Source organism: Antedon bifida, chromosome 5, assembly GCF_963402885.1.
Source record: "Antedon bifida chromosome 5, ecAntBifi1.1, whole genome shotgun sequence".
NCBI lineage: Eukaryota > Metazoa > Echinodermata > Crinoidea > Comatulida > Antedonidae > Antedon > Antedon bifida.
In genome coordinates this window covers 22,399,304-22,417,763 of record NC_136230.1, presented here as the reverse complement: position 1 = coordinate 22,417,763, position 18,460 = coordinate 22,399,304, and the positions used below count along the sequence as shown (strand labels likewise).

Genomic DNA, 18,460 nt, shown 5'->3' with positions numbered 1-18,460 from the left:
AAGATGGAAAACCCTACGGTAGAAATTTGTGGAGTTAACGGAGCTTATTACAAGGTATTTGTAACGATTGTATTCAGATTGCATATTTAAAGAAAGTTGTTTGTAAACTCAAGTATTTTGTCAGCTTTTAGGACAATTAGAACACAATAAGGTTGTTGTTGTTTTGAGATTTTAGGGTTTGATCTGAAGCAGGCGGCGATGCGTTGTGATGAGGAGAGAGCGGTTAGGTTGCTGACCGCCGCGTGCAGGCCGGTTTCGCCTACAGTACAAAAGCAAATGTGGCGGTAGCGAAGGTTATCGACGAGTATAGAACAGCAAAATGTAATAAATATCTCATAATCTTGTGATAAAATAATTGTTTATACGCGATACCAAACATTGTTTTTTTTTATTGGATGCATTGATGAATATCTTTAGTGTACAAAATAGATCGTCGCGCCTTTTCTATTTTATTGTAAAAAAAACGTGTCTGGCTGGCCTGGCCTGATTGCATTGGGGTTGTTAATGTTGAGACCCTCCTTGTTTGTGGATATGGAATGGAGCAGCTTCACACAGCAAATGCTTATTCCAATGTTTATCTTTTTAACTCTGTTAATGTTATAGACTGACTAGGCTAAGTCTATTTTAAACTAGGCTAACTAACAACAAAACTTGTTCAAAACTAAAAAGAAATGAAATTTACTGCGTCTAGGTAGGGCCTAGCCTAGGCCTAGACCAGCTGTAAACTCCCTACTGTACAGCTGGGAGGAAGAATAAGAAAACTGCTAAATCATGGGACCAGGCCTACAGTAGGCCCTAACTTAATGCGAAATATATGCTAATACTCCCTCTAGTATGCCTCTGTAAAGCAAAATATTCTTAATATTTCTCCTTTTTCTTTAGTTAAATACACACAAAAGGAAGGTAAAATTGCAAATCATCACCATATTAATGTTACAATTTACAGCATGCTACATTCACAACTTACTACCACCAGAGGGAGCTCAAAAATCAGAATCGATGGTCGCAAAATGACCTCCGTGCAACCCAACTGTGTGATGTAAATATGGATGAGAATTGTTGAGCATGTGTTTGGGTAGCAAACATAGTGTTAACTGTCATAACAATAATCTATTTTGGATTAGTATTTTCTGAAATTAATTAATGAATTCCAAAATTTGTAACATTAAAAACTCAGTGACAGTGTCCTTTAATATTATTCATTTACAAATTGATTTCAAATTTAATTGACATACATGGAAAATATGAAAAATTTTTAAGTGTAGATGATCAGATGACAAGATTTAGTAGGGAATGATCAGATAAATCAACCTCTATCTTATCATGTATACATCCTTTAAGACTAAAGATGATCAGTTGGTGATCTCGCCATGTCTACTGTCTTGAGATGAGGAGCTCATCATCTGTAACATCATTCTAAAGGATGTAGTCATGACATATTAATTATCTACGCACAGTGGCGTAACACAGAAACTGAAGGCCCTTGGTTTTGGCAATCTAAGGGGCCCTCCAACACTGGGACAGAGGGTCTTAATGGGAAATCTCACCGGCCACTCTGGCGCTTTGAGCCTTTTTCAACATGATTTTATTTTAGATTAAATAATGTAAATATTATAAACTTCTAATTTCTGATTTTCATGTGTCAACATTTTGGAAATTGCGATATAATAAAAGGCAGACCTTACAGACAATAACATAATATTAATAGTGTCGAAAAAAAACTTGTTTAAAGGACCATTCTTAAATATACTATATTTTTTTTAGAGGCTTATGTATTATTGTAACTTTTATTTAATTTATTTAAACCCTCCTGACGCCTTAAAATAAATAATTTCAATTTTAATATAGGGAAAGTCATGCCAAAATATTACTGAATTTGCAATAATGAAGATGATAATACACAATGCAATCATCATACAGTAATTAATAGTTGATGACTATTTTCCTCTTTAAAAACTATGATTGGAATTTGACTGGAAGGCAACTTGATCTCTTAGTGTGTAACGATATACCTTATGATTTTGACTTGAAGCCTCATTAGTGAGAATTGTGCTTAGGTTAAGAATGGGTTATGTTTGTTTTATACACATAGATATCCTAACATTTAAAGTTCATTAACAACAGGCACATACTTTTGTATGTTAATCTGATTACATGGCTGAACTTTTACTTAAGGGCCAGCACAACTGACTAAATGGAGTTGGAAGTTTTTAGACATTATGTTATTATTATGAAAACAATTTCTTAAATTAAATAACAATATTGTGAAGATTCACCAAATTTGAATTTTATTTCTATGTAGATATTTTTAAATTGCTTTGTTGAACTTAAAGTTAATTATTACTGATTTAATAATGATTTAACTTTTTTTACAGGGATTCCTTCGTGACATTCATGATGAGGAAGTCACTGTAGCATTCGAAAATGAGTAAGTATTGGTAATTTAAAAAAGAAAAGAGACAACACATTTTCTTTTTTAGATGTCAATTGTATGGAACTGGGTGCTGACACTCAGACCTGCAATGTGTTCCACCCAGCCTCAAGCTTATTTAGCCACAACACAGTACCCGCCCAGGGAACATTTTCACTAGTGACGAAATGCTACACAATGCCTGCCTACTCATTTAAATATAAAAAAAATGTAGCCAAAAACAAACAAGGCCAACAGCCATTAAGTCACGTGCTACAATGCATAGTGATACCGGACCGACAGACCGACCGACCGACATAGTGAACTATACTGACCGAAATTACTGAACATGTTTAAAAATGTTGAAATGTTTAAAAACATTTATATTTTTTTAATTTACACGTGCGTAGCCTGTCACTTTTGACGTGCTCGTATAACGTAATTTCGCGTTAAGTAAGTCAAGAAAACAGAAATCGGGCAAAAAGAGTGCGCAATAACATTTAACGCGCAGTGCGCGCGCAAAAATCTGCGCAGTCATGGCAATTTTGTAAACTACGCACGTAATTGTATTGCCATATGATTTATGCCCTGAAATTTATGAGTACCAAATTTTATTTAATTGTGATTCATGGTTGTGAAGATATATGATTACAAACGTGATTTCGTTAAATCGTGCGTAGACCGCGTAATTTTTTATTGCGCACCGTGAAAACATAACCACATCGATTCCTGGCCATAAGGAATATTCTGTGAAAAATTGACATAGCTAGATTAAACTGATATCAAGATAAGTTCAGAAAGCGATAAAACGCATAGTGATACCGGACCGACAGACAGACAGACAGACCGACAGACAGACAGACAGACAGACCGACAGACAGACCGACCGACCGACCAACCGACCGACATAGTGAACTATAGAGTCGCGTCCACGCGACTAAAAATAAGATCTTATAAGCAGTATGGCTATTTAAACATTATTTTAATGAATATGTTCACTGCCACATTTGGGAGAAAACTTCTAATATTTTTACTATGAAAAAATATTGTTATAATTTACCATTGAAGATTCATATGGCAAGTATATTTTAAACCCTTTAAGAACAAATCAGCTTGTTTCATTTGTAGAAAGCCTATTCCATCTTATTAATCAATTTATTCAGTCTGTTTCAAGTAATAAATTATACTTAAATCCACCTGCTTTCCTAAGATTATTACTCTAGAAAAATGTTTAGCACTTATTATCTGGTCACTGATGAATACAGTAATAATCAGATTCTTCACTCCATTGTAAAGCAAACCAAGGCAATCTAACAACAGGATGCTTAGCTTCAGATAAATTGTTTATCTGTGGCTGCGACATGATCAGTTCCACACCTCTTAACAGACTATGGACTTGCAGCACTGTTGTTATTTGTCGCAGCCAGACATGAGATCAACGGACTATTACAAGTTTCTATCTTGGCAAGGCCAGCTCAGTGTCCTGCTGTTAGATTTTCCCTAAGTAAACAAACCAAAATAAAACAATAGTTCAATGAGCTGCATACACTGTAGAACCCTCCTTTGGGGCAATCCTATTGGAGGGGGACAATCCCTATTTGAGAGACAATCCCTATTGAGGAGACAATCCCTATTCAGGGAACAATCCTTATTCAGGGGACAATCCCTACTCAGGGGGATAATCCCTATTCGGGAGGTCAATCCCTATTCGGGATGTCAGTCCCTAATTCAAGGAACAATCCCTATTCAGGGGACAATCCCTATTCAGGGAGGATCAATCCCTATTCAGGGGGAAGTCAATCCCTATTCAGGGGGAAGTCAATCCCTATTCATGGGAAGTCAATCCCTATTCAGGGGACAATCCCTATTTGGGGGTTGGGGTGAGGGTTGGTTCAATCCCTATTCAGGGGACAATCTCTATTCGGGGTGGGGGAGACATCCCTATTCTTTTGGGGGTGCGTGGGGGGGGGGGGGAAACAATCCCTATTCGGGAGGTCAATCCCTATTCAAGGGTCAATCCTATTCAAGGGTCAATCCTATTCAAGGGTCAATCCTATTCAAGGGTCAATCCTATTCAAGGGTCAATCCTTATTCAAGGGTCAATCCTTATTCAGGGGACAATCTCTATTCAGGAGACAATTCAGGAGACATTTTCCACTGGCATGAACAAGGAGAAATATATACTTTTAATTTATAAAAACACACAGCCAGACCTCTAATCGTTGGACAACTCGTGAAGTTGCCTCTTTAATAGGGATTTTACTGTATTGTCAAATAGGCCCTAAATATTAAAATTGTTGTGAACTTTTTATCACTCAGCATTTGTTAAAATTTAGTCTATGGAATTATTCTGTTTTGTTATCCAAAATACTATAATTTTATACCATACTCATATGTTTTTTTATAAAGTTGGACTCCTCCACGTCAAGTGCTCTTCTCGAATGTCCGTATGCCGCCTGAAAGAACTGATGACTTTGGTGATCTTCAGGCCAACGATGAAGTTGAGGTACTGTAACTCCTTGATCAAAGTTAATTTTATTAAAATTGGGAAATTATGTGAACAGTATACAACAGACTCCACCTTAATCTTCATGTCGCTGCTATTGTTACTTTATTTACAGGTGTACTCTCGATCTTGTGAAGGAGAACCGTGTGGTTGGTGGAGTGCTAAGGTACAAGATGCGAAGGGAGAGGTAGGTATTTTATTTATTTTCTATCTAATAATAACAATCAACGACATCATCGCCCATAGACTTGCCAGGAGCAGAACAGATTTAACTTTAACTTTTTAACTGTTGCTAGTATCTTATTTATTTTTTATACGTGGTAGTTTCTTCAGCACAGATACAGCTGATGCTGTTCTGCCAGAGAGTAAGTCAATTGTATACAGAATATAGAATAATATGAAATAATAAAAACACTACTTGCCCGGCAAATCAGAAACCTATCTACTGCTAATAGTCATTATACATGCCTCTTGGCATGTTACCAACTTGCTTAGCAAGTACCATAATAAACAGAATTCCTTCATTCTAAATTTGACTTTGAATTCCTAGCCCTTAGGTTTCTTTTATTTAATTTTACAGCAAATTTGAATGGTTGATTAGTATACAAATAATTAATGTTTAGATGGTGAAGAATAGTTCATTAGTTGAAATATTGACTGCTATGAGTTAAATATACAGCAGTCTTGTTCAAACAAACGAAATATTCACCATCAAAGGAATACGAAACATTCAGTATTTGTTTTATATAACACATATTTTAAAGTATTATAATAGTTATTAACTATCACCAAACATTTTTCAAAAAAAAATTAATTTAACTGAAATACAGAGAATTTTTTTGTTAAAAAAATAACTTTGACTTCCAGTCAAAGTTTTCGATCAAAACATATCCCATAATGAAACGCGCTTGTTTGGCTACTCTGTATGCATAATCATAAAACTTCCTCACGATCTGTGTGAAAATACCTTCTCAACCGTGACGAGTTGTAAACAATCCTAATTAGCATATGCATAATGCGTACTCGTGGTTTAAAATCTTTGTTTACTTTCGCTCGCGACGATTTTCCAGACGAAATGTAATCAAACTAATTTACCTGTTAATTATGTAAACTTTTTGTTTTTGGCTCAAATTTTCGACTTAAAGTGAATAACTTTAATATTACTTTGATATGGCCAATTTAAATTTAGAATATTTTGACCTTCATTTTGTTGTGTTTCAAGGGACAATACATCTTTAATTAATTTAGTTTATAAAACGTACTGTATTAAACTAATTTCTGATACAGATACAAAAAAACAAGGGTATACAACACTGTAAGTCAATCGTACCTTCAAAAATATTTTAGCATTTTGCATAAAATTGATGTAGTTTTCTACTACTTTATTACAATCTAGTATAAGAATTATTGTGCTGAAATGGGAATTATATAAACTCTGTTTTTTTTATTGCAGTTTTATGTAATAGAGTATGTAGGATGGGATAACACCTACAATGAAATAGTGCAAAAAGATCGTTTGAGACCCAAGAATAGAAAGTAAGTCATTTCAAATAAAATAAATCTTAAGTAAATCAGAATTCTACCATAATTTAGCATATGCTTCTACTAATTCTGCACTATTCACAGTGGATGGACATAACCCACAGGCTGATTGATGATGGTTGCACACAGTGATAACAAGAATTGTGGTGACATTGTGGTGTTGATAATTGTGGTGATTTTTTTTGGTATTAATAATTTTGGTGTTGATTACAGTAGTTGTGATATTTTGGTGTTGATTACAGTAGTTGTGATATTTTGGTGTTGATTACAGTAGTTATGATATATTGGTGTTGATAATTATGATATTTAAGTGTTAAAAACTCCTAGCCATCAGCGCAAGCTCAGTGGTCTAGAGAATGCCAGATGCTAGGCTAGTGATTTCGAGGTCGTGGGTTTGATTCCCACCAAGAATTACTTGTTCTCAATGTACTTGGTATAAACAAAAATTATGTCAATTGGCAGAGTTAAACATCTGATCAATTGTTAAATTATAGTTGTACAGTATGGTGATATAGTGGTGTTGATAGTGATATTTTGGTGTTGATTACAGCAGTTTTGTTATTTTGGTGTTGATAGTTGTGGTGATTTTTAGGTGTTAAGTTATAGTGATGATGATAGTGGTGATATTTAGGTGTTAATAGTCTGTTTGGTGATAGATAGTTGGTATTGTTATAGTTATAATGATATTTTCATGTTGATGATTGAGTTATTTTGAAAGTAAATGGCTACCTCATCATTATTACCTAATTTACACTTTTTTTACAGTCCACCGTTAACTAACCATGCATTTACCAAAGCTACCATAAGTGTACCGCAAGACTTGCGAACATAGTAAGTGATGTTTTTTCATTAGAAATTGATAGAAATCAGAGGCAAATAGTTCTTGTATGTAGAGGAATTTTGCCAACCAGAACTTTCTCAGGGTCTCAAAATTCATTATCTGACTTGTGAATTTATTTTCTCAATTATTGATAAAAATGGATAAAACTTTAATAATTATTTAGTGAATTTATTTACCCAATTAAATAATTGATTAAACTCATAATTATTGGATAAAATTGTCATTGTCAAAATTACAACTTTTAGCTCTGGTAGATTGTCATTTTAGTGACACGCACCCATGAATTGATTCAATCTGTTTCACACAGTATTATCTCATTCTTTAGATTATTTTGTGTTCATTTTGTGATTATTTTGCAATTAATTCTGTGATTATGATCTTGTTTCATTCCAGTTCTCAAAATGATCAGCATCATCGCGAGTTAGTAAAATCTTCTGGGGTAATGTCTGTACATTATGATGACAAAACTGAATCTCTAATAGTCATTGTAAGTTCATTTTCTGAAACTTTATTTACAGTAAAACTCCAACAAGTGTTAACACAATAAAAGTGTACCCTGAATAGGTGTGTCTAAATCTCTGTCTACCCTATCAAACTAGTTTGACAAAGAAAGTGTGATGTGCCTAAATATGGTAGTGATATGTCCAAATATGGTAGTTATACGCCCAAATATGGTAGTTATATGCCCAAATATGGTAGTTATATGCCCAAATATGGTAGTGATATGCCCAAATATGGTAGTGATATGACATCATGTCCATATATGGGCACATCACATATTTTTGTCACATACAGTTTGGTAATGTAGATAGAGCTTTAAAGGGTTCTAATGTATCATTCTATTATAATCTACAGTATATTATATAATGTCCTTAGATTAACAATAGAATATGTTATAACACACATAATAGTTAATACAAAGGTACCGAATCTTGGCTTGTGCGTCTTTTTCTCATTCTCACCAATTTCCTCATCTTTATCGCTTTAAATTAAAATTGGCTTCATAATCCAAATTATATTTTGTTCATTTTTAGGGTAAAGCTGCCCAATCGGTAAAGAAAGCTGAACTTTTAAGTGAGATGCATTTTCGTAGTCTACGTACAAAAATTATGTTAGTGCAACGAACTGAAGAAGCAGCTTTGCAATTAGAGGTCAGTATTTGTATAATGAGGTCAAGTTCAATATTGAATATTGAAACAAGTAACATGGCAGGCTAGGAATTTGACCTTTAACAAGATTGGCTGAAATTGAAATTTGCATATTATTTTATTTGATATACTACTGAAAACATTTATTTTTTAAACCAAATCCAGTTTAAAAATTGTATTTAATTGTCAATCATGAACAACTGTAAACCATAAATTATTTTGTCACTTTTGATCGGTTTCTTTGAGTAACATGTTTATTTATTTTAATAATTATAGAGATTTTAGATTGGCAATTTATTTTGTTTTAAGTAATTGATTTTTTAAAATCTTGTTTGATTTAATAAATGCAGGTGACAAAGCAGCAAACGGAGAGTTGTATGGAAGAGTTTGTTGTGTCTGAAGACCTGATGGGGCTTGCCATTGGAGCACATGGTAGCAATATTACAGATGCTCGTAATATGCCGGGTGTTAAAAGAATAGACCTTGATGAACATACCTGTACCTTTAGAATATATGGTGATGTAAGTTTACTTCCATTTTAGGACCAAACCAACAGTAAGCACTTCCAATTCAGGGCCAAATAGTATGTAAAGACTTTGATGAACCAGTAAGCACTTTCAAATAAAGATGATAGGTATAGGTGGTAAAAAATATACCTTGATGAACATACCTCTACATTTAGAATGTACATAGAGAGGTTCACTTTCAATTTCTTTCACATTTTGTATCGTACAGTATAAATATTGCTTTAAAGAATTATTATTATTAATTTGTCCAACTCCATAGACTGAAGAAGCTGTCCAAGTTGCTAGAGCAAAGTTAGAATTTATTGAAGATAAATTTGAAGTACCAAGAGATCTTATAGGTAAAGAATACAGTTTAACATAATAGTTGATTTGATGACACCAGTCACTACACGCATGTTTTCTTTTCAGTCTACAGTTAACGAGAAATAAATATCCACTTTTTATTTCAACAAAAAATGATTATTGGTTTGGTTAACCCCAGATTAGTATAGCATGTCATACATTCTGCTAGACCACCAAGCTCACACTGATGGCTAGGGTTAGATGCCCTACACTGTTGTAGTTGTACTGATAAACTTAGTACAATGGGAATAATGCAAAGTAATTCTCTTTTGCAATTACAACTACAACCTCCACATTACTAACCTGGTGTGCATACATCCCTAGATCACCAAGCTTGTCACCAAGTATTATATACATTGTTCATGATTATTTTTTCTATTCAACTGTGTAACTTGTACTGTCCTGATCTACAGTGTGAGTATGAAGTATATTCTTTTTCATTTTTGTGTGGTTGTACTTTTTAGGTAAAGTAATTGGAAGGAATGGACGAGTTATACAAGAAATTGTTGACAAGTCTGGGGTTGTACGCATCAAGATAGAGGGAGACAATGAACGTGGGAGTACTGACAATTGCAGTACAGTACCATTCTTGTTTGTAGGAACTAAGGAAAATATTAGCAATGCCAAAGTGCTGTTAGAATATCATGTTAGCCATCTTAAGGTTTGTACGCTTTTTGTTCTTACGATTCGATGCGTAGAATGAATTATAACTAATTTTTTAAAAAAGTAGATTTAGAATAGTATACTACCGATGACCCAACATGGTATCATACTGTATGGTGAGTGAGTGGCTGGCTGAGTGGTTTAGACAGTAATACCTGTACATAGCCATAATATCTGCAAGGGTACGAGATTCAGTCGCTCAATGGTTCTGGTAGTAGAACAAGACTTCTTAGACAAGGACTATATTTTAAACCATAGATCCCGTGTACACAAATGTTTGTGTTTACTTTAAAGAACCTTGTTGAGTAGGGGTTACTTCAGTGTACTAGCTCACACACAGCCACTGTCGTAGACAGATAAGAGAGTGCCGGAATTTGCAACACTGACATGATGTGGCCCTTAGGGGAAAAGCATACAGTAGTTGAAAGTGTAACATTATGAAGTGGTAAGGGCCTCATGTTAGATTATAACTAACAGCAAATAAACAGCTTATATCCATACAGCAATGGTTTGCAGCACCCAACCCGGATTGCATGTGTTGTTCATTTTTGGTTTTTGGAGAACTGTTTATTACCACTTTAACATTTTTAATACAGGAAGTAGAACAAATTCGATTAGAAAAACTACAGATTGACGAGCAGCTAAGAAGTCTTGGTGCTGTCTACATCCCTGGACCGTATTTTCCCCCTCCCAGAGAAAGAAAAGGAGACCGTGGGTATGGTTCAGATTTTTCAGAAGATAGTACATCGAGCAGAGGCGGCAACAGAGGTGGCCGTAGAGGGCGTGGTTCCAGAGGGGGACGATATAATAATGATAGATACGGTATGTACAAAATATTTATTTAACATTTTTTTTTTCCAAATGTTGCGATGTATACAGGGAACATGACATATATGACCAGTTTAATACACTTTTTTTAGGACATCTGGTATTAATGAATACTGATTCAAAAGCCTGGTCTTTCTATCTAATTTGTACATTTAGTATCTCCTGTAACAACACACCTCCCATTACACTGTTACAATATACAGAAACAAAATATACAACAAAAGGGAGGGGTATTAGCAATATAATTGCATGGATTTTGGATACAACTTGTAATGTGAATTGGTTCTCGTTAGATTCAGCGTATAGCGGTTCTGAGAGAGATTCTGGAATATCCCGAACAGGAGATTGGGCAGACCAGGTGAACCAAAGTGATTCATCATCATATAGTGGAAGAGGTGTTGGCATGGCAAGGGGTAGAGGAGGAAGAGGGCGAGGGAGGGGAAGAGGAAACAGGAGAAATCCTTTGATATCTGGTTCAAGATACAATTCAGGTAGACAATTTATGATACAACTATGCATTACATTTTAAATGCTTGAATCATATTTTGTTCTTCGGTTTCTAAGGTGGGAATATATTAATGCTTGGTTCCCACTAGGATGCAACATAAGGATGTAGATGCAACATATTGACCCAAACTACCATATGAACATAAACTTGTGTGTCACAAATCGGAACCGACAACATAAGCACAGTGTCATAGATTATTCAACACCGTTTTCTGCTTTGCATACTTCGCAACATTGAACTACATGTTTATATTGTTTTTTCACACGCACAAGAATGCCCCTTAAACAACTGCATTGAAACAAACTAAAATCATTTAATTGATCCAGCAAAAAATGTAGTTCTGCAGTAACTGCATTAGAATAATTTTGACATGAACCCTAAGCATATATTCAATTTAATTTGTACTGTACTTGATTACATATATGACTTATTCATCAACATGGGCATTAATATACAAATAATGAATGTTTATGAGTGTCACCAAATGCCATTATTTGTACCATTTCATGAATATAAAACATTCATTATTTGTCTTATATAACATCTAAATAGATTCCTGTCATTTGAATCAAATAAAAGGTAGCCCTAGCCAAGGCCTACATTTCATTCACATTGATTAAAACAGTAACATTTGGTTTTTAATAATATTATATTAAATGTTATATTTATATGGATTTTATAAACACACCTACTTTAGTTAATTATGTCAACAAACGACCAAACAATCCTAGGCCTAGGAAGGCTAAAACGCCTAGGCTAGACCTAGCCTAATACTAACAGGCCTAGGCTAGACCTAGTACTAGCATGGCTGAAAGGCTAAACTTTGACAGACAATTGGAACTTATCTAGGCTAATTATGGTATCTTACACACGATCTGAAGCTAATTTAAATGCCTCTAAATTAGTACATAATATCTCTCCAGAAATGTACTTCCATCGCGAAACCAATCATCTTAACATTCAAATCGCCGCGAAAGTACAAAATATGTGGCGCTGTTGTATTTCAAAAGCAATAGTATAAAACAAAATATTTTCCAAACACGAAAAGATTTTTGTTTTCGTACACGAAAAAAAGGACTATTAAACGATCGTTTAATAGTGCATACTATTACACGCCATGTGACCCACATTCGTCCAATCAAATGACAGGTATTTATTTAGGTGTTATATAACATGGTTTATCACAACATATTCTTTCTATTTTTTAGTTGCCTGTATGAGTTGAATGATTAAAGCGAGTGTCTTGATAATTTTAATACAAATAGCAAAATTGTACATACACATGTTCATATTTTGTTTTCTTCTGTTTGTAAGGTGGGAATGAAAGGGTACTACCATCAGAAACTGACGATGATGCCAATAGTTATACTGAAAATCGTCGACAGTATGCTGATGAAGAAACAATACTGGAAGATAGAACAGCTGATGAGGATGCTAAAAATACTGATGGTAAGCTCTTTTATTTGTATAACACACTTAATTCATTCATCAGTGGAAAATGACTTCCATTTATTGTCATCTGCATATAAAATATACATAGAAATTATGTTTGCTCTGATATACAAAAACAATTTCAAAAAAATGTGTGATGTGCCCAAATATGGTAGTGATATGATGTCGTCATGTCCATATATGGGCACATCACATTTTGTTGTCACATAGCATAAAATTGGAGTGCTGCTATTTTTCATGTTTTTTGTCAACAAATTCGTATTGAGTCAGGAATATTCATCTATCTAGGACCAATAAATGTTCTGTATTTAAAAAAATTATTTATTGTGCAGTTAAATCTCTAAAACGTTTTTGGTCTATCCCAAAATCTCCAGAAAAGGGTAGAACTTTGGTCAAATATGTTGTTGTGAACATTAAAACAGGCAATTTCTATTATCATAGTTTATTTCCCTTTTTGACTGTTTTTTAAAATAATTTCTCTCAGATAATTCTAGAGGCAGAAGAAAGAGAAGGCCTAAAAGAAGTAATAGCAATAGAAATCGTAACAATAATACTATGCAAGAAGTAAAGGAAGAAACTAATGGAGTCGTGCCACCTAGCAGTCGTGAGGAGACCGAAGCTTCCAAAGATGATAATAAGAACAAGAACTTTAATAATCGCGACAGGAGGAGTGGTAGCTCGTTTAAACGTGAAGATGGAAATGCTAAACGTGATGATAGGCCACCCCGTGACGACAGGCCACCCCGTGACGACAGGCCACCCCGCAATGAAAGGCCACCCCGCAATGATAGGCCACCTCGCAATGATAGGCCACCCCGCGATGATAGGCCACCCCGCGATGATAGGCCACCCCGCGATGACAGGCCACCCCGCGATGACAGGCCACCCCGTGATGACAAACCACCCCGCGATGACAGACCACCCCGCGAAGACAGGCCACCTCGCGAAGACCGACCACCCCGCGATGATAGGCCACCCCGCGATGATAGGCCACCCCGTGATAATAGGCCACCCCGTAGAGACTCATTTAAAAAGCCATCCCAGGATAGTAAGAGAAACGAGGAATCAAATTATTCAGTGAATGATAACAGCAAACCACCGTCCGGTAAAACCATTTCAAATGGACCTCGGCAACAGAGAGATCCTCGTCCTCCTAGGCAAGATAGAAAGCAGAAAGAATCAAATGGAGAGAGGGTGAATGGGGTCACAACTGAGGAATACAAACATAGTAAGGCCAAACCAAAAGAAACTAGTTCTCAACAAGTGGAAGAAACAGTAAAAATGGTAAACGGCGATGCATAACAGCGACCATCATTGTCGCATTGTAAATCATTAAAATTGTAAGTAGTGTGAATAATTATCCGATCCAAGTTTTCAGTTTATTTGAGATTCAAACTTTTCATTTATTCGGTTTGATGTTAGGTAGTAAAAGGACCTTTATGTGCAATACTTGCATTTAATCACCTTTCATATTTTGTGAAACATTCTAACTTCTTTAATTGCACATAATGCATTTTAGTATTATCTACCATTGTCCATATGTAGTTGAAAAATGCCTTTATTATTGAAACTGTAGTAGCAACTCTTGATCTAGATAAATGTACAAGGTTTATGGATTTATCTAGTATCTACAAGGTTCTTAACCTTTCTCCAGAAAAAAACCATTTTTAGGTGTTGTATCATAACCTGACCCTTGATAGTTATCCAGTGATGTACTATGTGTCACACAAACTTTTAATCTACTTAATATGCAGGGATAATGCCTTCTACTGTACTGTATTAGTGTATGTATGCAGCCCTACTTTACTTAACATGCTGGAATAAAACCAAATTTTACTGTACATATAATAGTACATTTTGCTTTCTAGATCTGCAGGAAGATTGCCCAAGTTACTGTTATATCCATATGATCATTTATCTAGATGATGATAATTATATTTCCTTTGAATCCATCTACTGTGTGATGAATGTTGTCTAGGGAATACTCATCGATATTGCCTAATACTACTGTATTTTTACTACACGTTCATAATCAATACTTAAAATTCAAGAATATACCTTCTACCAAATCTACTGTATTGTCCATATTATATTACTATTCATCTATATAATATGCAGGGATATTGGCTCTGAATAATGTGATAGCAACAGCCTGCATTATACCAATTAATGGTGACAGTACATTAAAATGTAGGGATAATGTTTAAAATGAATGATAAAACTAAAAGGGAATTATTTATAGTTCACAATCTTACTCTAAAATTGCTTACTTCTATGTAAGTTTAGTAAACTTATTAGATTAACTTGAGTCAACTAACTTTGTATTCAGACACAGTACCTGTGTTTATAACTGAACAGAGTTTTTAAATACCCGACTACTTTTTGAATAAGATAAAACTTGCTAAGGTAATTCATTACAATATTTTTGTTATTTTATTATTATCCGTTAACATAGAGAAAATTTATTTAAATAAATCATTTGTAAATGATGGTGCCAAAACACCGACTCTGTAATCACTTTATAATAGCAAAAGAAGTTCAATTTCTATGAAATAATACCAAATTTAAATTTAAATCTTTGCTGCAATAATTAACAAATGTATTAACAACATTCAATAATATAATTAGCCCACTGATGAAATATATTATGAATAATTGTATTGTTATGTCTCCCAGAAAAAACAATAATTTTTTACTTCAGATTAATGTATCAATCTGTATAAACTTCTTGAAATTGAAGAAAGTTAATAGTTTGCTCTAAGGTAGAAATTACTACATAGCTTTAAGGATCATATAAATCCCATTCTACTGCAGTTACTGCAGTACCTACATTTTTTATTTTTTTTTCAAATGATGTTTATTATTAGTCATTCACTGAAATAAACAGTAATGTTGATTACCCAAAAATACTTGCTAAATAATTAAGCAGGTAAGCAAAATGTAGTTACTGCAGCAACTGCAGTAGAATGGTAATGGTCCCTACAGTAATATCATAAAACTACATGCAGTAATACAGCTCCACTTTTAGCAATAGATTTTTGTAATAGACAGCTAGTAGTACAATTTAAGCTCCATCACTGTCCTTTCATAATTCCACCATAACTATCTTTTATGTGATCTTTAAATGTTTACAATGTTTTAAAGTGAAGTTTCGTCACAGAAAGGTCAATATCCCAAACCTTTTTAGTACTATTAGCTTTGAATTTTCATTTTCATACCAAATATTTATTCTTTATTGGGTATACCTGTAATTAGATTTGTTATCTTTAATTTGTGCCAAGAAGAAAAATTCATAAATATTTATTACTATTGATATTTTTAAACATTTCTTGAGTATTTGTGAACATAACTGTATAAAATAGATTGTTAGTTTAGGTTTTGATACATTGTGAAAATAAATTGTTTGTATTTTGCCATCATACAGTATATTAAATAATCCATTTTTCAATTCTTATTTATTTTTCACTTAACTAAAAAATTACTGAAGGTTCATATTGAATAATTCACTTTTAATTGGTTTGTTTTGTTTATCTTAAAAGCACTTTATGAAAATCATAAAATAGTAAGATTTATACTGTGTGTAAGTACCATACTGACAACAAGATACTGTACCCTCACATCTTCATTGATACTACTTTACAAAGTGAGAAAATATCTAGGGCATTAAAATGTAATCGTTATTCCTATCACCTTATCTCAATAGTCGCTGACCCTTTGGGAATGCACCAAATCATTTCTGAAAATTATTAGTAACTTTTTTTCAGTAATTTTAAGCAATATGATCAACCCACTAATCAATCCACTGCAGTCCAAACTGACTTCAATTTGTGGCAAAGTCAAGCAAAAAGATGTATGGATAAGTTGCAAAACATTTTTTTAATTAATTAATTTATGATTATACCCACATTTCTCAGGATCTACATTTTTTCAGAAACATGCACAATATTCATTTACATGCAGAATATTCTTTTAATTTCAATTTCATTTTTTTTTATTTTAAGATAATAATTCTCTAGAAAATTGAATTTATAATAAACTACTCCTACTTTACAAATGTTTGGTTTTCTTTTTAGTTGCCTATGGTATATTTAATGGTCAACATGGGTAGGGTGGGCTTGTCTTAGAGTCAGTATGGTAACATTTTACACAAGTAAATCACAAGCTTTAAGTTTTATTTTGTTTTGTATAGGTACGTTAAAAATATAGTTGGATATGTATGTTTGAAATTCCAGTTGCCTTAATATACTGTTATGTTTAATTAATAAATTCACTGAAATGTTGTATTCCAAATGCTTTTTAAATAAAAGTGTGTAGCCTATAACTAAAGCAATTAACAATTGTTGATCATAACTGAAATTATTTATCATTAAAATTTGCAAATGAGGGTTTATAATTGTGGCAAATATAAAATATGTTTATTCTATGTACAGTACACTGTAACAAGGGTATGTCTTAAGACAATAATTAATTAATATGATATTAATACCTGATTCACACGTACAACAATGTACAAAACTACACATTGTAATACATTGTTTCCTTGGTATGAACTAGGAAAACATTTCTGAATACATTGATGTAAAATCTTGGAATAAGTCGGTAATCGTTGATATAACACGCATTCACATATATCTTTCTATTGAGTTTTTACACAAAACAATTACTGTGCCAAAATAGTGTGTGAAAACAATTTGTTACATTTGTGGTGTACAGTATGTGTGAATTGGGTATTTTAAGGTATTTAACAACATTCATTCAATTTCTGCACAGCACTATGAATGCTATACATTTAAATTTTATTTTTTGCAGTTGATTGGATTGAACTATACATACGACTTGTGAGACTTGTTATTGTTAAGTTGTCTAGTTGTAAAATAATTAGACCACAAATGCTCGAAAATAATGCAGTTGTGTGTCTATTCTACATAGCATGTTGTCAGTTTAGTAAAGATAGGGTATCCAAGAGCGTGTTGCTTTTCATTATTAAATTAATAATCTGTGTGGTCCACAGTATTTTGGGTCTTGGGTATTTACAGAAGTACCTTTTCTAAGTGTGTTTTGGTAACACATTGCCATAACCCTAAACTATATATTGCATGTTCTGTGATCTCCTCAATCAAGGCAGCTATGCAATGCCCTTTTATCCAACAAAATAATGTTCACTTACCCAATACTTATTGTTGATTTCATATCTTGGGTTAAATCTTTAGCATGATTCTTCTGTAGAGGCTTTCATTGAGAAGGGTTAAACATAGAAATTTAGGTACTGTAATTGTGGTATTCATTCAGAGAGATAAGTTACATGTTAATATCTAGATCATAGGGAAAGGTACAGTATTAGTCCTGTAGGTTGTGAATAGTGTATCTACTTGTACCTTAACCTATGACCTATATGTTGACAACAAAAAATGTATCATAACTGTCTGCTATCATCACTTTAAGCTGAGATTAAAATTGTGATATTAAGTTCTGGCCTTGATCTTATATCTGTGTGTTTGTGTTTATAATTTAAATATTGGTGGTCTATATGTGTTGATATGAACCCAACTTCATACCCTTTGAGATCTTCAAGCTCTCAATTGTAACAAATCCACTTACCAAGGAAATCTAACAACAGGACACTGCTCGCTTTGATTTTATGTCTGGCTGTGACAAATACCAACTGCACATTGTACATTTTTCGAGGCACGCAG

General features: G+C 33.6%; 1 protein-coding gene across 1 annotated transcript; it reads left to right on the top strand.

Annotated features, from left to right (window-relative positions):
* On the top strand, positions 1–18,251 carry LOC144842041 (fragile X messenger ribonucleoprotein 1 homolog). Its single transcript, XM_078698382.1, has 15 exons — positions 1–54; positions 2,376–2,428; positions 4,820–4,916; positions 5,032–5,103; positions 6,370–6,452; positions 7,224–7,289; positions 7,693–7,786; positions 8,334–8,450; positions 8,798–8,968; positions 9,234–9,312; positions 9,781–9,977; positions 10,576–10,801; positions 11,101–11,298; positions 12,630–12,764; positions 13,252–18,251. The coding sequence occupies exons 1-15, from the start codon at positions 4–6 to the stop codon at positions 14,067–14,069; spliced, it is 2,457 nt and encodes an 818-aa protein (XP_078554508.1). The 5' UTR covers positions 1–3; the 3' UTR covers positions 14,070–18,251.
* The last annotated feature ends 209 nt before the right edge of the window (positions 18,252–18,460 follow it).

Excerpts from the sequence above, each read along its gene's own strand:
- LOC144842041 (XM_078698382.1), top strand. The coding sequence starts at position 4 with ATGGAAAACCCTACGGTAGAAATTTGTGGAGTTAACGGAGCTTATTAC. Across the intron at positions 55-2,375 it reads TTAACGGAGCTTATTACAAG|GGATTCCTTCGTGACATTCA; the intron begins GTATTTGTAACG and ends CTTTTTTTACAG. Across the intron at positions 7,787-8,333 it reads CTGAATCTCTAATAGTCATT|GGTAAAGCTGCCCAATCGGT; the intron begins GTAAGTTCATTT and ends GTTCATTTTTAG.